General features: G+C 37.3%; 1 protein-coding gene across 4 annotated transcripts in view; it reads right to left on the bottom strand.

Moving 5' to 3' along the window:
- Positions 1-20,134, bottom strand: part of LOC131681490 (stathmin) — a 123,343-nt gene that overhangs the window by 8,196 nt on the left and 95,013 nt on the right. For 3 of the 4 annotated variants that reach the window (XM_058962298.1, XM_058962299.1, XM_058962297.1), the window contains exons 3-5: positions 17,292-17,647; positions 17,071-17,220; positions 16,173-16,328 (exon numbers count right to left, since the gene is read on the bottom strand). In XM_058962298.1, the coding sequence (XP_058818281.1) occupies positions 16,173-16,328; positions 17,071-17,220; positions 17,292-17,647 (662 nt within the window). The remainder of the gene's footprint in view (positions 1-16,172; positions 16,329-17,070; positions 17,221-17,291; positions 17,648-20,134) is intronic. The other variant, XM_058962300.1, reaches the window with a different exon arrangement.

The raw sequence follows: 20,134 nt of genomic DNA, 5'->3' as shown, positions 1-20,134 counted from the left end.
TGACTACAGCACAATAATGTAAGCTCGTCCTTTTTTGTGTTGTCCTCAATATGTGTTCGTCGTAGCTCCACCCCTTCGTTGGTCGACCACATATTTTTGATAAAGAACAAAATTGAAATTGTGTTTCCAATACGGAGGTTATCGAACACTCAGGGTAAAAAGAGTAATGTAATACGGCACCTTGGTAAAATGTTTGAGAATTGAAACCTTTTTTGAATGCGCCTAGTAAACACGAAACTGTAAACAAACAAACAAAAGATAACTTTTTCTTTTGTGTCATTCTACGTGAAATCGACGATATTGTTCACAAGTAGCTCACTTGCCATCGAACGCTCTTGGCAAGCTACTTTCGGATGCTTGTAATAACAAAACTTTAATTCGATTCTTTGTTGATAAATGGCCCGTACCAAACATACCGCTCGTAAGTCCACCAGAGGAAAGCCTCCCCGCAAGCAGTAAGCAACGAAGGTCGTGTAAAAGTACCCCAGTCACGGTTGGCGTTAGGAAGCCTCATCACTACTGAACAGAAACTGTCGCCCTGCGAGAAATTCACAGCTATCAGCAATCGAGCAGGCCTAAATTGTGACCCAAAATAAACCACAAACCAACAAGTTCTTTTCAGGACCAGCCAATTATATTCCAGTAAGATATAAATGAAATTTTCGTTTTCCATTGCCTTACAACCTCTTTCCTCCCGGCTTGAATTACTATCAATCTTGATGATGCTGTGCGGCTGGGCACAGGCAGTTTCCATTATAGTGAAAAATTTAGGTTTGCGCGTTTTTCCCAAAAGTTTTTTAGCTGTGCTGTTTTCAAGGAAGTTGTAGTTGAATTCATAGTAAAAAAGTTTACTTCTATTGTCAGAGGTGGACCTTCCAACGAAAACTAGTCTGGCTTGGAATCGAATTGTATGGACCAACCACTGCTTTCACAAAATCCGTTATTTTCAGTAATTGTACATTCTACAGAATTAGTCACAACTATTTCCAATCAGCGCAAAAATCGAAGGTTTTCATTCAATACAACAGCAGATTTTCACGTTTGAAAAAACAGGCAGCATTCTGGCCGAAAATTTTGAAACGGAGCCCCTATATCGAAACGTTCGATTTTTGTAAATTGAATCATTACACTAAACTGTCACAAATAACTTTTCATTTTGTGCCATTCTCGTGAAAGCGACGGTATTGTTCACAAGTGGCTCACTTACCATCCAACGCTCTTGACAAGCTGATGCTTGTAATAACAAAACTTCAATTTCATTCTTTGTCGATAAATTGATGGCCCTGAAAAGGGCCTTTTCTTTGGGCAGTTTTCGAAATTTACTTGGTGCTGGTGTATTTGGTAACAGTTTTGGTGCCATCGAAGACGGCGTGCTTGGCCAACTCTTCTGTGACAGCAGCAAATGGACGGCGGTTTGAATTTCGCGGAACATGCTGCAAACGAACTGCTGCATGCTGATGCTGGAAACGAACTGAGCGTAAGCAACAGCATGCTGAGTTTTTATACCTGACTACAGCACAACGTAAGCTCGTCCTTTTTTGTGTTGTCCTCAATATGTGTTCGTCGTAGCTCCACCCCTTGGTTGGTCGACCACATATTTTTGATAAAGAACAAAATTGAAATTGTGTTTCCACTACGGAGATTATCGAACACTAAGGGATTACTCTCTTTACCGGCACTCGGTAATACGGCACCTTTGTAAAATGTTTCAGAATTGAAACCTTTTTTGAATGCGCCTAGTAAAAATTCACTTCACTCCAGTTTGTTTCTGACCATATGTGCAATTTGCGTACTGAAATAAATCATAATTTAGGGTTTAACCCAAATTGCTCTCCAGGGAGAAACAGTCCATGAAACAGAAAATGCAAACTCATTCTTTGAAATGATTTTGGTGGCTCTGAAAAGGGCCTTTTTATAATGATACAAGTGAGTTCTACCTTTTCAACTTCCAAATCCATACAAAGTGCGTCCCTGCCGCTTCAGAGTATAGACGACATTCATTGCGGTTTTGCGCTTGGCGTGTTCAGTGTAGGTCACGGCATCTCGGATGACATTTTTCTGCACACCATCAGCATTCGTAGATTAAATTGGAGATGCATTTTACATCACCACGACGAGCCAGACGCCGACTGGCAGATTTGGTGATTCCCTGGATTTTATCACGAAGAACCTGGCGATGACGCTTGGTACGGGAACGCAAACATGATACCGCTCATTGTACCGTCCGGACGAGCATGTTGCTCGTGTGGTAAGCGAGCATCCACTGATACAAAACAAGCTCGCGTGACCTGTATATATAACATTCCCGTATGTAATGAAACGCTTACATGCTCCTTTTTGACGGCTCTGCGTGGGATATGCTGACAAATTGCGCATTTTCCTCGCTGTTTCCGAAGGATTTTCTGAAAATCCTTGTTTTGGTTTATTTATAGTAGTCGCAGTAATTCCGAAATTTAATACGATATACGTGCACAAATTTCCGATCAGATAGTGCAAAAATATTGCGATTTCGTCCAGTAGAACGGAAGATACTCGCATTTCAAACCTGGGAAAATTTCTCAACTGAAATTTTTGAAACGGGACCCCATATTGAAACGTTAGAAGTATTCTACTTCAAAAAAAAACTTCTGGGGAATGACTTTCTGGGAAATGGTGCATTCTGGGGGATGGAATTCTGGGGAATGGTACATTCTGGGAAACGACTTTCTGGGGAATAGTATATTCTGGGGGATGGTATTCTGGGGGATGGAATTCTGGGGAATGGCTTTCTGGGGAATGATTTTTGGGGGAATAGTATACAATCTTTGAAGGATATTGTTCAAAGAGTCTAGAAAAAAAAAATTAGTTTTTAGCGGCAGTATTGCCAATCATGCGATTTTTCCAGTTAAAAATTAAGTTCTTTTTCTCGCAATACATCGCAGTCAAAAAAAGGCAGACGAACATGGTCAGGCGATTTAAACACATTGACGAAGTTTGACTCAACTCGTCGGTGCTAATTGCCTCTAGGAACAAATGCAATTTGCGGATGCGATTTAAAGGCAATTTCAATACTTAGACAAATTTTCTGGCGGCTTATATGGGCTTGGTTGTTTTTCGCGTTTTTCTAGCATGGCGGTACATGTTTGGCTTAAGCTTAAATTTCACCATTGATTCTTCCTATAGTATGGTGGTGATTACCTAGTATGCTGATAAGTTAATGTGAGTAGATAATGAATCCAAAAATAAGTATTATTTATAATTTTCATATTAGGCAAATAAGTTCGATTAAATGGCGCGTTCCATGTGCGATTTGAGAGCGAGTAGGGCGGCAAATCGCCCAAATGTTGCATTTGAGATCGCCCCCTATTTGCTGGCGAATTAAAGGGCAAGTATCGTATCCGAGTTGGCAAATAGCCTCCCGTTAGCCAGCAACTAGCCATTTTTGACTGGGATAGAGTAGAATGGGGTCAAATGGGTATGGGGGTACAATAGGTATAGGGCATTATCTTTGCTATGTTATTTCAGATATCGCTCGTGTTGCGTGAATTAGATATACGGTAGAGAAGATTGTTGACGACTGTTATTTCGGCTGTTACCGTGGATCAGCTGTATTAGTTACGGTATTGTTTTTGTTTTCGCGTGTATTTCTGCGAAAACGCATTGCCTTTCGTTCACAGTACAATACATTGAATCAATGTAAAAAATGTCAAGAGAGCTTTTCGTTATGAAAAAATTAACGCTGGATACGTGTTTTGTGTAGGTTTTTCGATATTTTTGATTTGAAAAAAAATACGGACATCAACATGAAACGCTTGGGGCACGATATGTCAGCCGTTTTGGGACACGATCAGCCCCTAAGCAATTCAAGGTTCCGTTCGAAACATTACGTGCTCGTGTGAAAGAAAGTTCTCGCCATCAATCAAAGCGCATCAGAATTTCGTCTGAGTTAACAATATTACAATTCAAGTTATTGTTGAAATAAATAATCGAAAAAGAGAAGGAAAAGGAATCTAAGTGTTGCGTGAATTAGATACACGGTAGAGAAGATCGTTGACGACTGTTATTTCGGCTGTTACCGTGGATCAGCTGTATTAGTTACGGCATCGTTTTTGTTTTCGCGTGTATTTCTGCGAAAACGCATTGCCTTTCGTCATCAGTACAATACATTGAATCAATGTAAAAAATGTCAAGAGAGCTTTTCGTTATATAAAAATTAACGCTGGATACGTGTTTTGTGTAGGTTTTTCGATATTTTTGTTTTTGAAAAAAAAAATACGGACATCAACATGAAACGCTTGGGGCACGATATGTCAGCCGTTTTGGGACACGATCAGCCCCTAAGCAATTCAAGGTTCCGTTCGAAACATTACGTGCTCGTATGAAAGAAAGTTCTCGCCATCAATCAAAGCGCATCAGAATTTCGTCTGAGTTAACAATATTACAATTCAAGTTATTGTTGAAGTAAATAATCGAAAAAGAGAAGGAAAAGGAATCTAACAAAAAATGCTCCGAATTGCACACGCGATCGTCGCACAGCTAAGAAACCACATGAGCCGGAATGCACAACTTCAGATCTACGCTCTGGCGACGACGAGGACACTGAAGAAGTCATTCGTAAGTACAAAACCAGACGCAGTTGCTGAAAACATGTTTTTTCAATATTTCCTTCCACGGTCTTATGATTTTTCAGATCATTTGCCACTTCTTCATTTTCTTACCTAACTGACATGAATGGATTACTTTTATTTTTTGTGTTATTAATTTTTAAATAATCTGTCAGTAATTGAACCGCTGATTTTCTAGGCGTGTTCATTGTTTTATTTAACCTCGAATATAGTGAACTTTCGTCCCCCAGATTTTTACAACATTGAAAAAGTACCGTCGCCCTATTGGATTTAGCTTGAAAAATATTCAGTGAGGCTTAAAATCATTATTGCCAAAAAGGTTACCAATTGTATTATCTTTTCAACGAGTGCTTGTTTGTCAAAATCAGTGTAAAAATATCATCGCACGAGCTCACCAAAAAAAAAACTGACTCACGTGACCCCACTCTACTCTATATATAAATTTTAAAAATTCTAATGCCATTGTGTTCCTCAGATATTTTCACATAAAAAACTCTTATAACCTTAACGTAATTTGAGCCTCTGAGATACACCGTTATCAAGTAAAAATCCCAATTTCTCATATAAAATCGCAAACGCGCATCGACGAAAAAAGAACCAAATTGAGTATACAGAGTTCATACTTAATTTATCCTAAAGTAGACAAGAAATGATGAAAAACTACGTTACGGTTTGCCTCTAGCTGATCAGCGTCGGTTTTTATGACCATTTTGAAAATTTTCTCAATATTGGCCAATAAAAATGGAGTTTTACATGAAAAATGGCAGTTTTTCCTTTCAAAACGATGTATCTCGGGATTGGCTCAAATTATATAGATTAAAAAAAATTATGTGAAAATGTCTGAGAAACACGATGGCATTAGAGTTTTCAAAATAAAAAAATATATTCATGGTTTTAAAAAAACGAACTTTAAATTTTCAACTGGAAAAATCGTATAATTGGCAACACCGTCGCTAAAAACTAAGATTGTTTTTAGACTCCTTTAACAATGTAGAATAAATAGAACAGGAGATATACTCAAAAGAAAAAAAATCCGGCTTGAACCTTTATTCGATCAGGTCACAAATCTTGATAGCTCCTGGTTTACCTAGATTTTTTCAACGGCAACAATTTTCTCAAGACTATACACCTATATTTTTTCGACAATCAGTGTTTCTCAAGACCAGCTTCCTTTTTCTGTTCATTCAGGTTTTTTCAAGACCAAAGAAGTATTTAACTCTTCCTAAGTGTCTGGGTCCTTCCAGAAAGTCAGTGTGCCAAATTTTTAATATTTGAAACGAAAAAGGGTAACACTTCTCTACATTCTAGCAACTCAAAACAAATTCGAACAAATCGATATGAAAATTATGTAGAATAAATTTGATAGAAGACTGATCATTAAAACTCTGCACAAGGCAATGCTTTCTCACTAGTGATTGCCATGGTTAACGAATAACGTATAAAACGATCATACCTAATCATGTGCTTGGCACAGGCTAGATGGTATGCGATTGTAGTGACGAGAGTATAGGATGCCTCCATCTTAGCTAGAATTAGGTTTGTATGTTTTAAATAGTAAGGCAAACTGGTTAAATTCGGACATAGTAAGGGTTCATGAGCTGTAGAACTGAATCGTGTCAACCGTTTGGCAAAATCAGATGTTTCCTGGCAGCTTGATAATCGATTTTGAGTCAATTTCTAGTCCCACCCGGAGTGTCTGCTAAACCGGCCAATTCCAAGTATCGGACCAACGTGCTGGAAGTTTGCGTGGGATTTTTTAACAGATTACATGGAGTAAGCTAATCTGGTCGTGTATTCGCCGCTAGGTGGCATTGTATACACTAGATTCTCATGACAAAGAAAATTATTTGCGCCAACACTATATTTGAAAATGGAGTGAGATAGAAAGTTGGTGTCATCCACAAAGCTGTATGACATGCTTTTTAGAGTACGCGTCGTCTGAAGAAGGCAATAGATAATCTATCTTCGGTGCAAAATTTGTGGTGGTGTCCTCTATTTGATGAAATTAGAAACTAATATTGGATCGCATTAAATTTTTTCGAAACATAGGGGAGACTGAGGAGACTTGATCCCCGGGGAGACTTGATCCCATCATTGTAACTCAAAGGCGGATCAGAATACATTAATCGAATATACTATAAAGTTGCGTAGTTTTATCTAAACATAACTTTCATTAACGCAGAAAAAAGAAATTGGACGTTTGTGTAACCGAATTTTTGCCGATTTAAAAAAAAGTCTCAAAAGAACTGAAGAAGATTTATTTTTCAAATTTTCAAACTTTTATAAAATTGATTAAATCACCCACTACATACTCTACTTTTGCATACAGAATTACAGGAGAATGTCAATTATATGAATACGTTATGATTGAGCTGATTCGTTTGTTCAACTATATTTTTACTAAAGTTTGCTGAAATAGATGCTATGGGTTCACTTGATCCCTTCAAATTCGTGGAGATTTGATCTCCTTCGCCATACTTCATACACACCACTGAAAATAACCAAATTCACACCAGAACAATTGAAGTCATTGTTGTCATAAAAAAATGTCAAAAATGAACGCTTCATCGTAAAGAAACATAACTGTAATTGTTTACTACAGTATACGTATTCATCCCACATTTGACGTTCCTCAACCATAATAAAGACAGCTTTCAAATAATTGCACGGAGATTTGGGGAATTTGTAAAAAAATCAGGTGAGAGATGCATAATATGTAGTAACAAAAATAACAATATCTAATCATAACAATTTAATCAATACTACAATCCATTTATAAAATTGAATGGGGTAATGTACCCGTTTTTGCCCTATTAAGAAGGGTACCACATTATTACTACAATAATTTTATTATTTCAGCTTCTTTGATTTGTTATTAAGGTGCATTTTTTATTTCGATTATAGAGGTTTTAAAAAAAGGCAAAATCTCTAATCGAGTACCTCCATTATCGCAATACCATTTGAGTCAATGCGTTGAGCAAAGATGACAGACGCTCATCTAACCAAAGGCTTCAGATGGGTAGGATCATAGTAGAAACAGGGCAAAATAAGCTTATTACCCTACATGCTCTTTTAAACACGTTTTTATAAAGGAATCAAGTGTCCCCAAATTAGGGATCGAGTCTCCACTAATCTAAGAATTTTCCATTTTTTTGTTGTTTTCCAGAAATGCTCATAGCTCATGTCCAGTATAATATTTCCATGTAATTTTTTTATGATTAATAGTCATCCCTAGAAACAATATAAAACTACAAAAAAATACATAGTTTTTTATCATTCCACGGAGTTGGACTGAAAAATAAAAAAGGGGATCAAGTCTCCTCAGTCTCAGTACATACTGTTTAGCTAAGCCCAACCATTTTTTGGCCTAGCACCACTTTGTTAAAAATTCACTATCTACATATTCCTACTTAAGTCAGATCAATTTCGCAACGTTGTCTCCCTTGTTGTCACATTTTGGTGTATAGTGTTACCCAGTAGTGAAAATACGACCAGGTGGGCTTGCTCCGTGTAAATTGTCAAGAACGCTAAACCGGAAGTCTCCATCTTGGTTTTTAAACTACCCAGACAAAAAGGGCAAGTTGCTGGCTAACGGGGGGCTATTTGCACCCTCGGATGCGCTAATTGCCCTTCAATTTGCCAGCAATTTGCTCTCCCTTGAGTACTATGGCTCTTAATATTTGAAAAATACTTCCCTTGCTAATTATATGTCGTTACAATATAAAAAAGGAAAAAGATTGACTCACTATAAGTCGTTAATAAAAAAGGAAAAAACAATTAATCGCCGTAAACTGATTTGCGTTTTGGAGAAATATGGTGTAAGGGAAAATGCTCTTGCGTGGTTTCGCAGTTAATTAGAAAGACGTACGCAAGTTACAAGGTACAACCGCGCTACATCATCGGAAGCCGAAATTAACCTTGGTGTACCACAGAGTAGTGTACTAGGACCACTTTTGTTTATCCTATACATTAACGACATGAGAAACATTTTGGAAAATGTGAAAATAAACCTATTTGCCGACGACGATGAGCGCGTCAGGCTAATGAACCCTGAGCTGACGAAGTTTAGTGATTGGTTGAAGTGAATAAAACCGAAAACTACATATTAAGAAGACTGATATCTCTTTCCTTCCCCCATACAAACGAGGAGCGACAGAGTTTCCGACGCCTCTATTGTATGCAGGTAGGAAGCTTAATGTAAAAGTATATATGTGTGTGTGCATCACTATGGGAAGTACCACCTTTACCCGCAAGTGGTGCTGCTGTTACCGTCTCCAGATTCTGGACAGAGTTGCCAGTCTTCTTGATATGCAGTCTTCGATAAAACTCAAACTGAACATTTCCAAGACCAAATATATGACTGTGACTACGCGGCAGATGAATGAAAGTACTGCAACAGTTGAAATAGATGGAGAGATAGTTGAACGAGTTGCAACTATCAAATATCTTGTCACATTGGACGAAAAACTAAGTTTTAATGAGCACATGAGCTATACAATCCGGAAAGCTGCCAGAAAGTTTGGCGTTCTTTGTAGGATTAATAGGTTTCCCACATTTGACTCAAAAATAATTGTTTACAAGACCATACTAGCTCCCATTTTGATTACTGTGCTTCTATTCTGTTCTTAGCATCCGAGAAACAGCGTAAACGAATGTAGATCTTACAGAACAAGGTGGTGCGACTGTTACTACGATGTGACAGAATAACTCCACGACATTTGATACTCCATTGTTTACAATCGATGTCAGTTCAGCAACGTATTGAATGTAACACACTTCGTCGCTGTTGTGCTATCTTATGACAAACGCCATTTTGGAGTAAACTGAGTTAGATATGCCACATTACTTGTTTGAAAAATCTCTACAAAGTGACGTTTTCAGAATTTTGAAATTCTACTTGGTTACTTAGATATAGCGAGAAACGTGATGAGAAATTGTGAGATTTTTGCTTCAAATCATTGTATCTACACTCAGAAAAAAGTAAACGTTATGCCTATTGATTTTACACATAGATTTTTGCAATTAACGGAGGCATATAGACACTATTTGCTGGCACATAAACCTAATGTGTGTATTTACAAGAAATATTAATCTTACATTCACATTCCATAACTATTAGGCACATAAAACCCCATTCTATAACAATATGCACATATAACTTATGTGTGTGCATACATAGTTTATACAGTTGACACATAGAAGGTATGTGTGCGCGTGATAACAATAGCATTTCTTCTTCATATGAATTTTAAGCGGTTTGAAGCAAATAGAATTAACGTTTGGATTTTTTTCAGTGTAGGGATTTGTTCAAGTTATATTGAAGTTTTAGATGTTTTTATGTGTGAAAATGTCTGTGGAACAAAATGGCATAAACGTTTTCAAAAGAAAATCACACGAGTTGTGAGAAAAACGCAGTTTTAGTTTTAAACTGGAAATAAAGGATATTTTGCAACACTGTAACCAAAAATAACTATTTTTTCTAGATTCCCTGACTCATTTCCTTCAAAATGCATTTCACCGATTGTTTATAGACCATGTGAACGCAAAGATATGCATAAAAGTTAAAAATTGATGATTTTTTTTCTATGGAAAATTTTCCATGCACGATTATGACACGTCATACAAATTTTTTCATCAATACACGCCTATGACACGTGTGAGTGCAACTTTTGTTTACATTCATAGTGAAATCTCGCAACGTAGTCAACCGATCTTCGTAATATTTGAGAGATTAATGCAGAATAGATAGAAGCATCAATTGTCTTCTTTGGATTGTTTATACCATTTATAAGTTTCAAGATATTCAATCTGAAACTTTAAAAATCGTTTTTCTCAAATTTGCTAAATGGCGCTTGTCATAAGATAGCGCAACAGCGACGACTTGTTCTCATCTTTAGAGTAATAAATGGAATGACGCCGCAGTACCTGTGTAGCCAGCGCCACGAAATTTTAAAATCAGTTACCTATTTCTGCTAGCATTTACCGAAACCGACATTCAGATTCAACGCCTCCCTCATTCATTAATTTTTCAACTGACTGAAATTTCATGCAGAATCGATTGCTTAAGTGCAGAGGAAATATAAATTCATTCACCAACCAAAACATTAATTTATTATTATGTGGACAGTTTGAAGGCAGAAGCTAGCATCTTCTACATTTTTGAGCATAAGTGAACTGCGTAATCTATATCTGGTGCACTTTTGCTTAATAATCCCTCCCAGAGTTAGCATAGAAACAAAATTCAGTTTGCTTCTCAAAAACCGAACATGTCCGAACCTGAATACGCTGCGTCGGGAGAACGAATGACGAGGCAGCGGGCATGAATTGAATTTCGTTTTCTTTCAAGTTTAAGCAGGGATATCATTTTTTTAAGCTCTGTGTGTAGCACTGTTGTGCACCGCACAGTGGTCGCAATGATACCAAAACGTGCGTTAAATTAATTGTGCTCTAGTATTTGATTTTAGTGATTTGGTGTGTTAGAAATACTTTTTTGGAATATAAGCCCCCTTCTTTTGATGTATACTGAATTGTGGTTAATCCACCTAAAAGTGAGATAGAAAATTTATTTCTGGTAACTTTCGAGATAGTGTCATGATGTCAATGACAAAGTTGTAAAAAATTTTACTACGAGAAAATTTGCTAAACACGCAAACTCTCCAAAATGTAATGGTGTTAAGATAAAGCGCGTTGTTCGTGGAAGGCACCCAAAAAATATTTTTTTCATTATAACTTTTTTCTGAGATTTTTTCAATTCTTTAAATGTTCTAAAAAGTTATTGAAATTGAGAAACTACAGATATTTGTCGAAGACGTTAACATTTTTTATTTGAAAGCAGTGTGCACCGGTATGAAACCAGACAAGCCGCCAATCTGAGATTGTTGAGTGCAAAGAAATTTTGTACGCAGAACTTCTTATTTTATAAAGGCTACAATTTGTTCAACGCATTACCAGAATACGCCAAGCGGACTAATAACTTAAGAGAATTTAAACAGGCCTGCAAAACATTTGTGAAGCAGGGGCTTTTGGATTTATAAGAGAAAAGGATGGGCATACACGGAAGTGAAGTAAGATTGAAGAAATCTCTCATGGGTGAAAAATATTATCGAAAGATATCTGCTCGTAAAGATGTGTATGGGTGTGAGGTGGGCCATCCCAGATTGCAAAAAGTAACCTTTTTGAAAACAACAAAATTCTTGCGAACATTTCGGTGCGATTCAATGGTGAATCACAAAACAGAATAAATTCACTTCGTAAATATTTAATGCGCATACTTATTTCGATCTATTTACTTCTTTCTATAACACTAAGCAAATGATCAAAAAAACGTTTGAGTTGATTTTCACTTGTTCAAAAAATATTTTGATTGCAGAACAGAGCATACTAGTCTGTTTGCTAAGGCGATCGGCACAAAAGAACGTGCAAATATAACACACAAGTAAAATTTGTCAGAATGACCATGTTTGCTTTCTTTCGAAAGTTACCACGGTGCGGTGCATAAGCCGGTTACCGCATAAGCCGAGATTTTCTTTTCTGTCAGTAAAAAAAACCATTTTTTTAAAAATTTAATGGTTTGATTTAACGTGGTCAGATCAAGATAAATACTTGGGTTTAATTTTCGATAAAAACTTACTTATTTAATATGTATGTAACAGGAATTCTAGGCTCTGCCTAAATTTTAGACCTGCAATGCTATATGCAGTATCAATTTTGGCAAGTTGTTGTGCTACTAGGATTCAGAACACAATCCTGAAATTTTTTTTTGAAGCGTCCTCCCTGGTTTAGCACTAAGGAATTGCACAGACGTGCGAACATAGAAATATTAGAAATTATGACGAACAGTAGGGGAACCCGGGGCTATTAAAACAGTGGGGGTAATTCAGACCCCCTCTATTTCTCAAAAAGTCGCAAAACTCTGACTGTCGCACGTATTCGTAGAACCGCTATTCTAAAACTTTAATTTTGAGAGCTGATTTTTTTGTAGAAAAGAGATACAACGTGTTTCGTGTTTTTGACATCCTCAAAACAAAAATCATTATAGTGGTAAAACAGTGATTAAAGCAACAAATAAAAGTGAAAAAATAAAACAAAAGCTTGAGGCTCCTATTTAATGGAATGATTTTTGTTTGGGTAAAAACACAGTACTTTCAGGACGCTCAGCACTTTTGTGCGAAATGAGCGTACGGGGCTATTCGGACAATACATAATGCGCCAATCGACAGGTGTGACTAACCAGATTAAGTTTTTGTAAAGCAATTTATTTATTTTTTTGCTTCTTAAGGAGTTTCTCTAGTAAATAATTCATAGGTAAATATAATTCCATTGCAAAACAAAGTAAAGAAAAATTACGGTCTGAATTGCCCCGTAGGGAGGTCCGAATTACCCCTACATTGTAAAAGGATGGAAAAACATAGTTTTGCAAATCCTCGCCTAGTGTTGCCATGTAATGGTGCAAATGAACCCTTTATGACACCAAAATGTAGCTGAGGTTTTAAACTAACAATTAGGATCTTCAATCGGTAATTTTTTCACATCTATCCACCTAAAAGGGCGATTTGCTTAGGTAGGTCCGAATAGCCCCGGGTTCCCCAATTATAAACAATTTCTGACAAAAATCATTGCAATTACCAATTACAACGATTAACTCTGTTTATAGTTTTTAAGTATATTTTTTAAAGAAAACGACCCTAGTACAGCTCATGTTTAAAAGAAGATAAAATCTTGCAGTATTGCATTGCTCATCTCCTAAACATGAATTTTCATTTCATTCGTTTTTCTTAGTCATCATTTTGTCGACAATAACAAAACCATGATGACTCGCGAAGCAAGTACAGAAACTCTAGTTCGATGACGAGAAAGGTCTTTTGATTTAAGGCTTAGGAATCAAACTCCTGGCATTATGCAAAATTTACTCCCTAAACGGAAAAAATGGATTTAGTGTCTATCTGGTGCCAATTTAGGTACTAGCTAGATTATTCGTCTGACAGACAGACCCCAAGTTGGTACTAGTTACTAACGAGATGAGTTCAAAACACCAAACTTTGCAGAAAAAATTACAAAATTATGATCCTGAAAACATGATTTAGTTCACTTTCACCGTCTGGTGGTATAATTCCGAATTACTTCCTGACCATTTTTTCTAAAGGTCGTGGCATTGCATTAAAGATTTGATTGTCCTCGGCAATAACGAGTACTGGCAAGAGCAAACAAGTATGTTATGAGTATGAGAACGGATTGCAGTAATCGCGAACATTCAGTATAACATCTAAAAATGAGTGAAAAATGAGATATGGGTTAGTTATGAATATGAATTCGAAAAGTTTTGCGAGTATTGATGATTCAATAAAATTTAAAGTTCAATTACAGTGATGACAACAAAGTTAAATTCTACATGTTGCAATATTTTTTTAATTAATCTAATCTATAAAGCTAGTGAGATTAAACGCAATTCAACCTCTAACTAAAGATCTAGAAAGATTAATTATCATTTTTGTTTCTGTTAGAAAATTTTGCAGTTGCATAAAAAATTATACGGTACAGGGAACGAAAAATAATTTTTAATTTCTAACAAATAGTTTGAAAAGAACAAAATAAAATTTGAATGCGATATATAATGCGATGAATATGCAAAAAATTCGATATGTTTGTTTAATTTATTGGAATTATTCGTATTATTAGCAATCATCTCAAATTAGCAAATTACAAGGCAATATCGCCATGTGGGGCGAGTTGAGCACTTCCGTTTTCCAAGAATTTCTGAACAATTTTTCGATTTCTTTGTTTACACGCATGCTGCGTTATTCACCATTAGATGATATAATATTTCAATTGAGAAATAAAACAAATCTTAAATCACGAAAAGTACAAAAATCTGACGAGATGTCAAAGAACTGAAAATGTTATAAGATTTAAGCTATATGAAATAAGCAATCGCATGACATATGTGTACGGTAATTGAAAAATGTATTCATCTCCGGAATATTCAACGTCTTTCTAACTAGTTCAAACATAAAAATAACAGGACTTTGCAGTTTCCACAAAAAATTTGCAAAAGTTGCTGTATCATTGGGCAAAATGAGCACCACGCAAAACTCATACAAGTTTATGCATTAAATTCCGAAAAGTTATCTGTATGTAAACGTTATATACCTGAAGCTACTACGAACGATGAATAATAATATTTGCTGATATTATGGAAATTTGAATCTAATAGTTCCGAAAATGCTGTTAAAAAACTATAAGATGAATTTCATAGACAGAATATGTCACTAAATCAATGGAAAATATGATTCTTATTAAAATAAGTGAAACAAATTTTAAATTTTTGATTCAATCTTTTGCGACATGATTATATTGCCCCTTAAGATTGCTCATATTGAACCACAAGGTTTTTACCAAGCCAAAAATCGATCATTACAAACAACGATTATGTTCAAAGATTTTGAATTTTCTTCTGCATGTGAAATGACTGCATGTGTATTCTACCCATAGAGAAAAATTTGAGATTATTTGTTTGTTTTGCTGCAGATATATTTGCCTTCAACCTTAGGGTGCTCGTATCGCACTCACTTTCCCCTATTTCGAATTCATCTCGTCAGTAAGTAGCACCAACCGGGTGTCTAGTTAGACGATGTATCTGAGCTAGTACCCAAATTAGCACTAGTTAGATACAAAAAATCCCAACAGTTCACATGACTCATGTGAACGCCTAAAGCAACTGACTTGTCCTGTGATGTCTCGGCAAGCAAATACAAAAGCTCTGGTTTGCTGACAAGGAAGCAAAAACGAACACTTGTCTTTTGTCTAGGGAACCTAACTCCTGGCATTAGGCAATATAATTTTCCATAAGGGCAAGTTGGATTAAACCAATTTGCGCGGGCACAAGACCTAACTTGAATCAAGTTGAATTTTTTTGCATCAAGTTCATCTCGTCAGTAACTAGCACCAGCTGATTTTTTGTATCTAACTAGTGGTAAATCGGGTACTAGTTTAGATGCATAGTCCAACTAGACACCCTGTTGGTGTTAGTTACTGACGAAATGAATTCGAAATTCAAAAATCAAACTTAATTTAAGTTAGGTACCCTTAATGCTTGAATTGGTTTAATCCATTTTTCCCTTTCGGGGATAACTATTGCATAATCCTAAAATTAAGTTGGACAGATAATACTGATGGTTTCTTCGAGGCATAACAAGGATTCTAGATGGGAATGATGCATTATAGTTTGGGACATTACGACGCTCAAGAAATACGTCATGAAATCCAAAAATAAATGTGCTTCATAAAAACCAATATTAATTTTATGTCGTAACGTCCAGAAGTGGTACTGTTTCTAATGTCCGGAATCCTAAATTGCACTCAGATTCGGATATTCATTGCAACATACAGTTTCGTACCAATATAAGGTAAGCATATCTTCCCAGCCGGTTACGATCGCCATAACAACAATTCATGGACTGTGGTTTTATCGACTAAACACAATTCAGCACAAACGAGATTAGGCACAACAGCAAAACTAAATAGTAGAAATTAAAACGCACACAGAAAAGTATTTATACAATGAAAACCTACATGTTTGCGAATATTATCCAATTTCTTCTGAAGCTCCTTCTCGCGGTTCTGCTCCGCGGTGGACAATTTGTTCTCGATGATACGGGTCTTCTCCTCCAATTTCTGCGATTCCAGCATATCCACTGTGGTTCGAACTTCTTTCAATTTTTCCGTGTTCTAATGATATGATCATTGTTATGATTATGATGATGAAGATGATTTTGAAATGGCGACGTCATTAATCAAATTCCGTGGTGTGCCGATGCAAGTCGCCGTCACCAGCCGGGTCGATGATGTTCATATTTGTAAACGGTATGACACGGTAATGGATCCATAAGGAAGCGAATCAAATTGCGTGTACGCAATGAATAATTGTATGTACAAATGTTTGCAGTTTGTTTCATAGTTGAGTGGTGATGAAGATGTATGAACATGATTGTTGGTACATGTAGTCGTCGGAAACAGGACCCGTTGGCATCGCGTTACATTCCCAACGGAAATGCCATGTTGTAGCGTAGTGATAATTTGGGTGATGGGAGGTATAGCGAATGTCATGTGTTTCATTGTTTTGATGGAACGGTACAACATCAGGCGTGAGGATTACGTAACGGAATAAACATGAAAAGAAAACAGAAATAAATGGAAAAATCAAACGAAAAATCATTAGAAATCGGCTAAATAAACGCAAACAAAGACAAATAAAAGTAAATAAACTCGTTTATTGCCGTTTGTCCTGCCAGTGTGCCACACAGCGACTTTTTGTTGTTTTGTTTCAGGTAGTGTCGCCACGAAAAGGACTAAAGTAGCAAATGCTGATCATAATCAGATATTACCGCGAATGGGTTAGGGAGCTAATATTAGCTTTTCGTGACGAAAAATATATAGTTTGAGAAGAGATATGCATTCAATTGTGACTTACGTGTTCCTTTAGTCGGTCCAGGATCTTCTTGATTTTGTCATCGCGTAGTGTGGCAGCAGTTCGCAGTTTATCCTCCAGTTGCAACTTGAGCTCTTCCGATTTCGTATGTTCCAGGCTGTGTCGAGTTTTTTCGATTTCAGCAGCATGCATCTGTTTGGCAAAATAAGAAAAACAATGTAAAAAATTTAAAGGATCAAGGCAGTTTGACAAGAACAACAAACCTTCAATTTTTCCTTCAGCTCGGTAATCTGTGCTTCTCGTTTCTCTTCATATTGTTCCATTTTCTGGTTCAGCGATTCCTTCGCGTGCGTTTTGAACTCTTTGTCTAGTTCGTCTTTCTTGCGACTTGCTTCCTCGATTTTGGCCATCTTTGCCGTCCAATCGGCCATCTTTTTGGCCTCAAGCGATAGGCGTCGTTCCTCGGCAGCCTTCAGCTTCTCTTCAATTTCCTCAGCCGACACCGGCTTTCCCGGGGTTAGCGGTAGTTTCGGAACAGTCACATTCATGGCTGGCTCAGCGAGAATTACTTCATAGCACAGACCACCCTTTGATTTTTCTTGACAACGGATTTCAGTAGCTGTGGAAGAGAAAAAAGAAACGTGATTTTAAGAACCGTCGCGAATTTGATTTAGTGTAGTACTGAAAAAGTTGCTCTTTTAGCAACAAGTGTGGCAAGTGTATGTGAATAGCAAAATCCTTGATATAAACTACAACATTTTATATGATATTTGACCTTCTACTATCGAAGGACAAAACCTGTATGTATATTTGCGAAAATAGACGTAGGGGAACTAATTCATCCTTTTTTTATTTCAATTATAGAGGTTTTAACCTTAAGGTTATTCGCCTCTTCGGGTTAGAAAAATCTCTTATGAAAAATTTCTAACCCTATGTGAGGGGTCGGGACTCGAGCCCAGGTGCGCTGCTGCGTACAAGACAATTGATTTACCAATACGCTACGCCCACCCCTAATTCATCCTGTGTACTACCCATTAAAGCATAATAGTCCCATATCGAAAAACAGCAGGTTGCGAAATACGATGATCTACATTTTTATTGAGCTTTGTGGATGGGACAAGCATGTTTTGGTATTTTGCTTCATATTTTCTAGACTATGTCTTATTTGTGCATTGTAAATAGGTCATCAAAGCACTGGAATCGGGGGAGTCAAAGCACACCTACGTTCAAGCTATAGAGCAACCCTGCGACCCGTTTACTACCATATGCTGGGTTCCCGGGCACGGTAACGAGGAGGCTGACCGTTTGGCCGCACTCGGCCGCCATTCACGCACTCTATTATCCAAAGAGGTCCCATCATCTGGCGTTATTAGGGCATTCAAGGTGAAAGTCTCCGAGCACTTTATCGCCCATTGGAGGAACCTACGAGGATACTCACAGAAGGTAAAAGCAATCTCACGAAGTGGACAGACCGCGAAAATCGGAGAGAACAAATAGCACTCTCGCGCCTACAGGTTGGACACACGAAGATCACCTATACCCACACCATCACTCGCATCGACCACCCAATGTACCCGACTTGCAATACAAGACTGACGGTAGAGCACCTACTCCTAAACTGCCGGGAACTCGAAGACCTGTGGCGATTCCATAACCTGTCCTCATCGATTCAGGACACACTATCGAACGACTCAGCACAGGAAGAGATACTATTCGCATTCTTGAAGGATGCCAATATTTTTGAAGGCATCTAAGGCGGACAGTGAGCGTACCGGCCTCAAACATCCTACCCATCACCACCACTTAGCGGGCCGTTCGCCTCACTCCGAACAGGCGCAGAGGAGGCCCTCCCATGGCCCTCTATCAGCCACAACATGCTAGCTCATCTACCACCATCGTTTAGCGGGCCCTTCGCCACACCCGGGCTTGGGGCTGGGGAGGTTCTTCCGCGGCCCCTGCGACTGCAACTTGCCAGCCCTCCGCCACATATGGATTTTTGAGCGGTTTAGACTTTATGCGATACCCACATAAAAATACTATACTACAATATTATTCTATGGCATAAATTTCAGGAACCCTTGGTATCAAAACTGTTTATTACTGTTTGACAAAGGTCAATTGAACATTTGGCAATCAGCACATGTACCCAATACAGCTGCATCACAGAGATTCAAAACGGAATAACATGCCATCTCCATATCCGTTGGCTGTGATAATCTAATTGGACACCGGGGAAAATTTATCACAATTCATAGCAATAGATAAGCAGAACAGTTTTGTCTATATTTATATGTGAGCTATTGTTGCAAACCGTTTCTGCTAACCTCGATGGTAGTTTATTATTCAATATAATAACGGTGTTCGAGTATGTGACATTGACCGTATAAGAAAGGTATCATAAATTTTCATTTCATCAAGTGGGACTGCTTTTTGAGATCAGCATTTTTGCTCGGTACCACCAGGGCTACAAGTGTTCGTTCCGATGGTTTTTCAAGCGGTAAATTTTATGTATAGAGATCAAAAAACTAAACATTAATTTGGTTATCGGTGAAATTAATGCACACACTAACATTAAAGGTTTTATTATCAGAAAATCTTGATTTCCCTACCTTTTTAAAATAATACGCACTGTTATAGTAGACGCTGGTCTTACAAGCCACTCGTCGTACGTTCGAGCCGCTGCCAGGAAAAAATGTAAAAGATCAGTAAAATCGTTGCACTAACCCTGTACACTAAGAACCGCCCTTGAAGTGTATTGGAATAGAAAGTTTAGTTCCGCACGGAATGTAGTACCAAGGATTTGCTTTGTTTTACGGTAGTAGATATGTTTTTATCAGTTTTATTATTATTGTTTTATCATAAAGCTTACTTCAGGTAAAACCTAGACGCAAGTAATTAGAGCTAATTTTAAGACTAGTTTGACACAGAAAAAATGTTGAATATTAAGGTTAAACGTATTTTATTTATTAATTAAAATAATTCATCTGACATAAAATAGTCTTAATGATTAGCAGGAGTCAATAGTAGACCGCGAGACATCCTGTGCGAACTTATGGGACGGTTCACCAAATTCGAACAGATCCTCGACCGTGAAGAAAGTTCGCAT

The sequence above is a fragment of the Topomyia yanbarensis genome, chromosome 2 (genome assembly GCF_030247195.1).
Source record: "Topomyia yanbarensis strain Yona2022 chromosome 2, ASM3024719v1, whole genome shotgun sequence".
Classification (NCBI taxonomy): Eukaryota; Metazoa; Arthropoda; class Insecta; order Diptera; family Culicidae; genus Topomyia; species Topomyia yanbarensis.
Note: the sequence above shows the minus strand (reverse complement) of the source record. Positions and strands in the feature narration are given on the sequence as shown.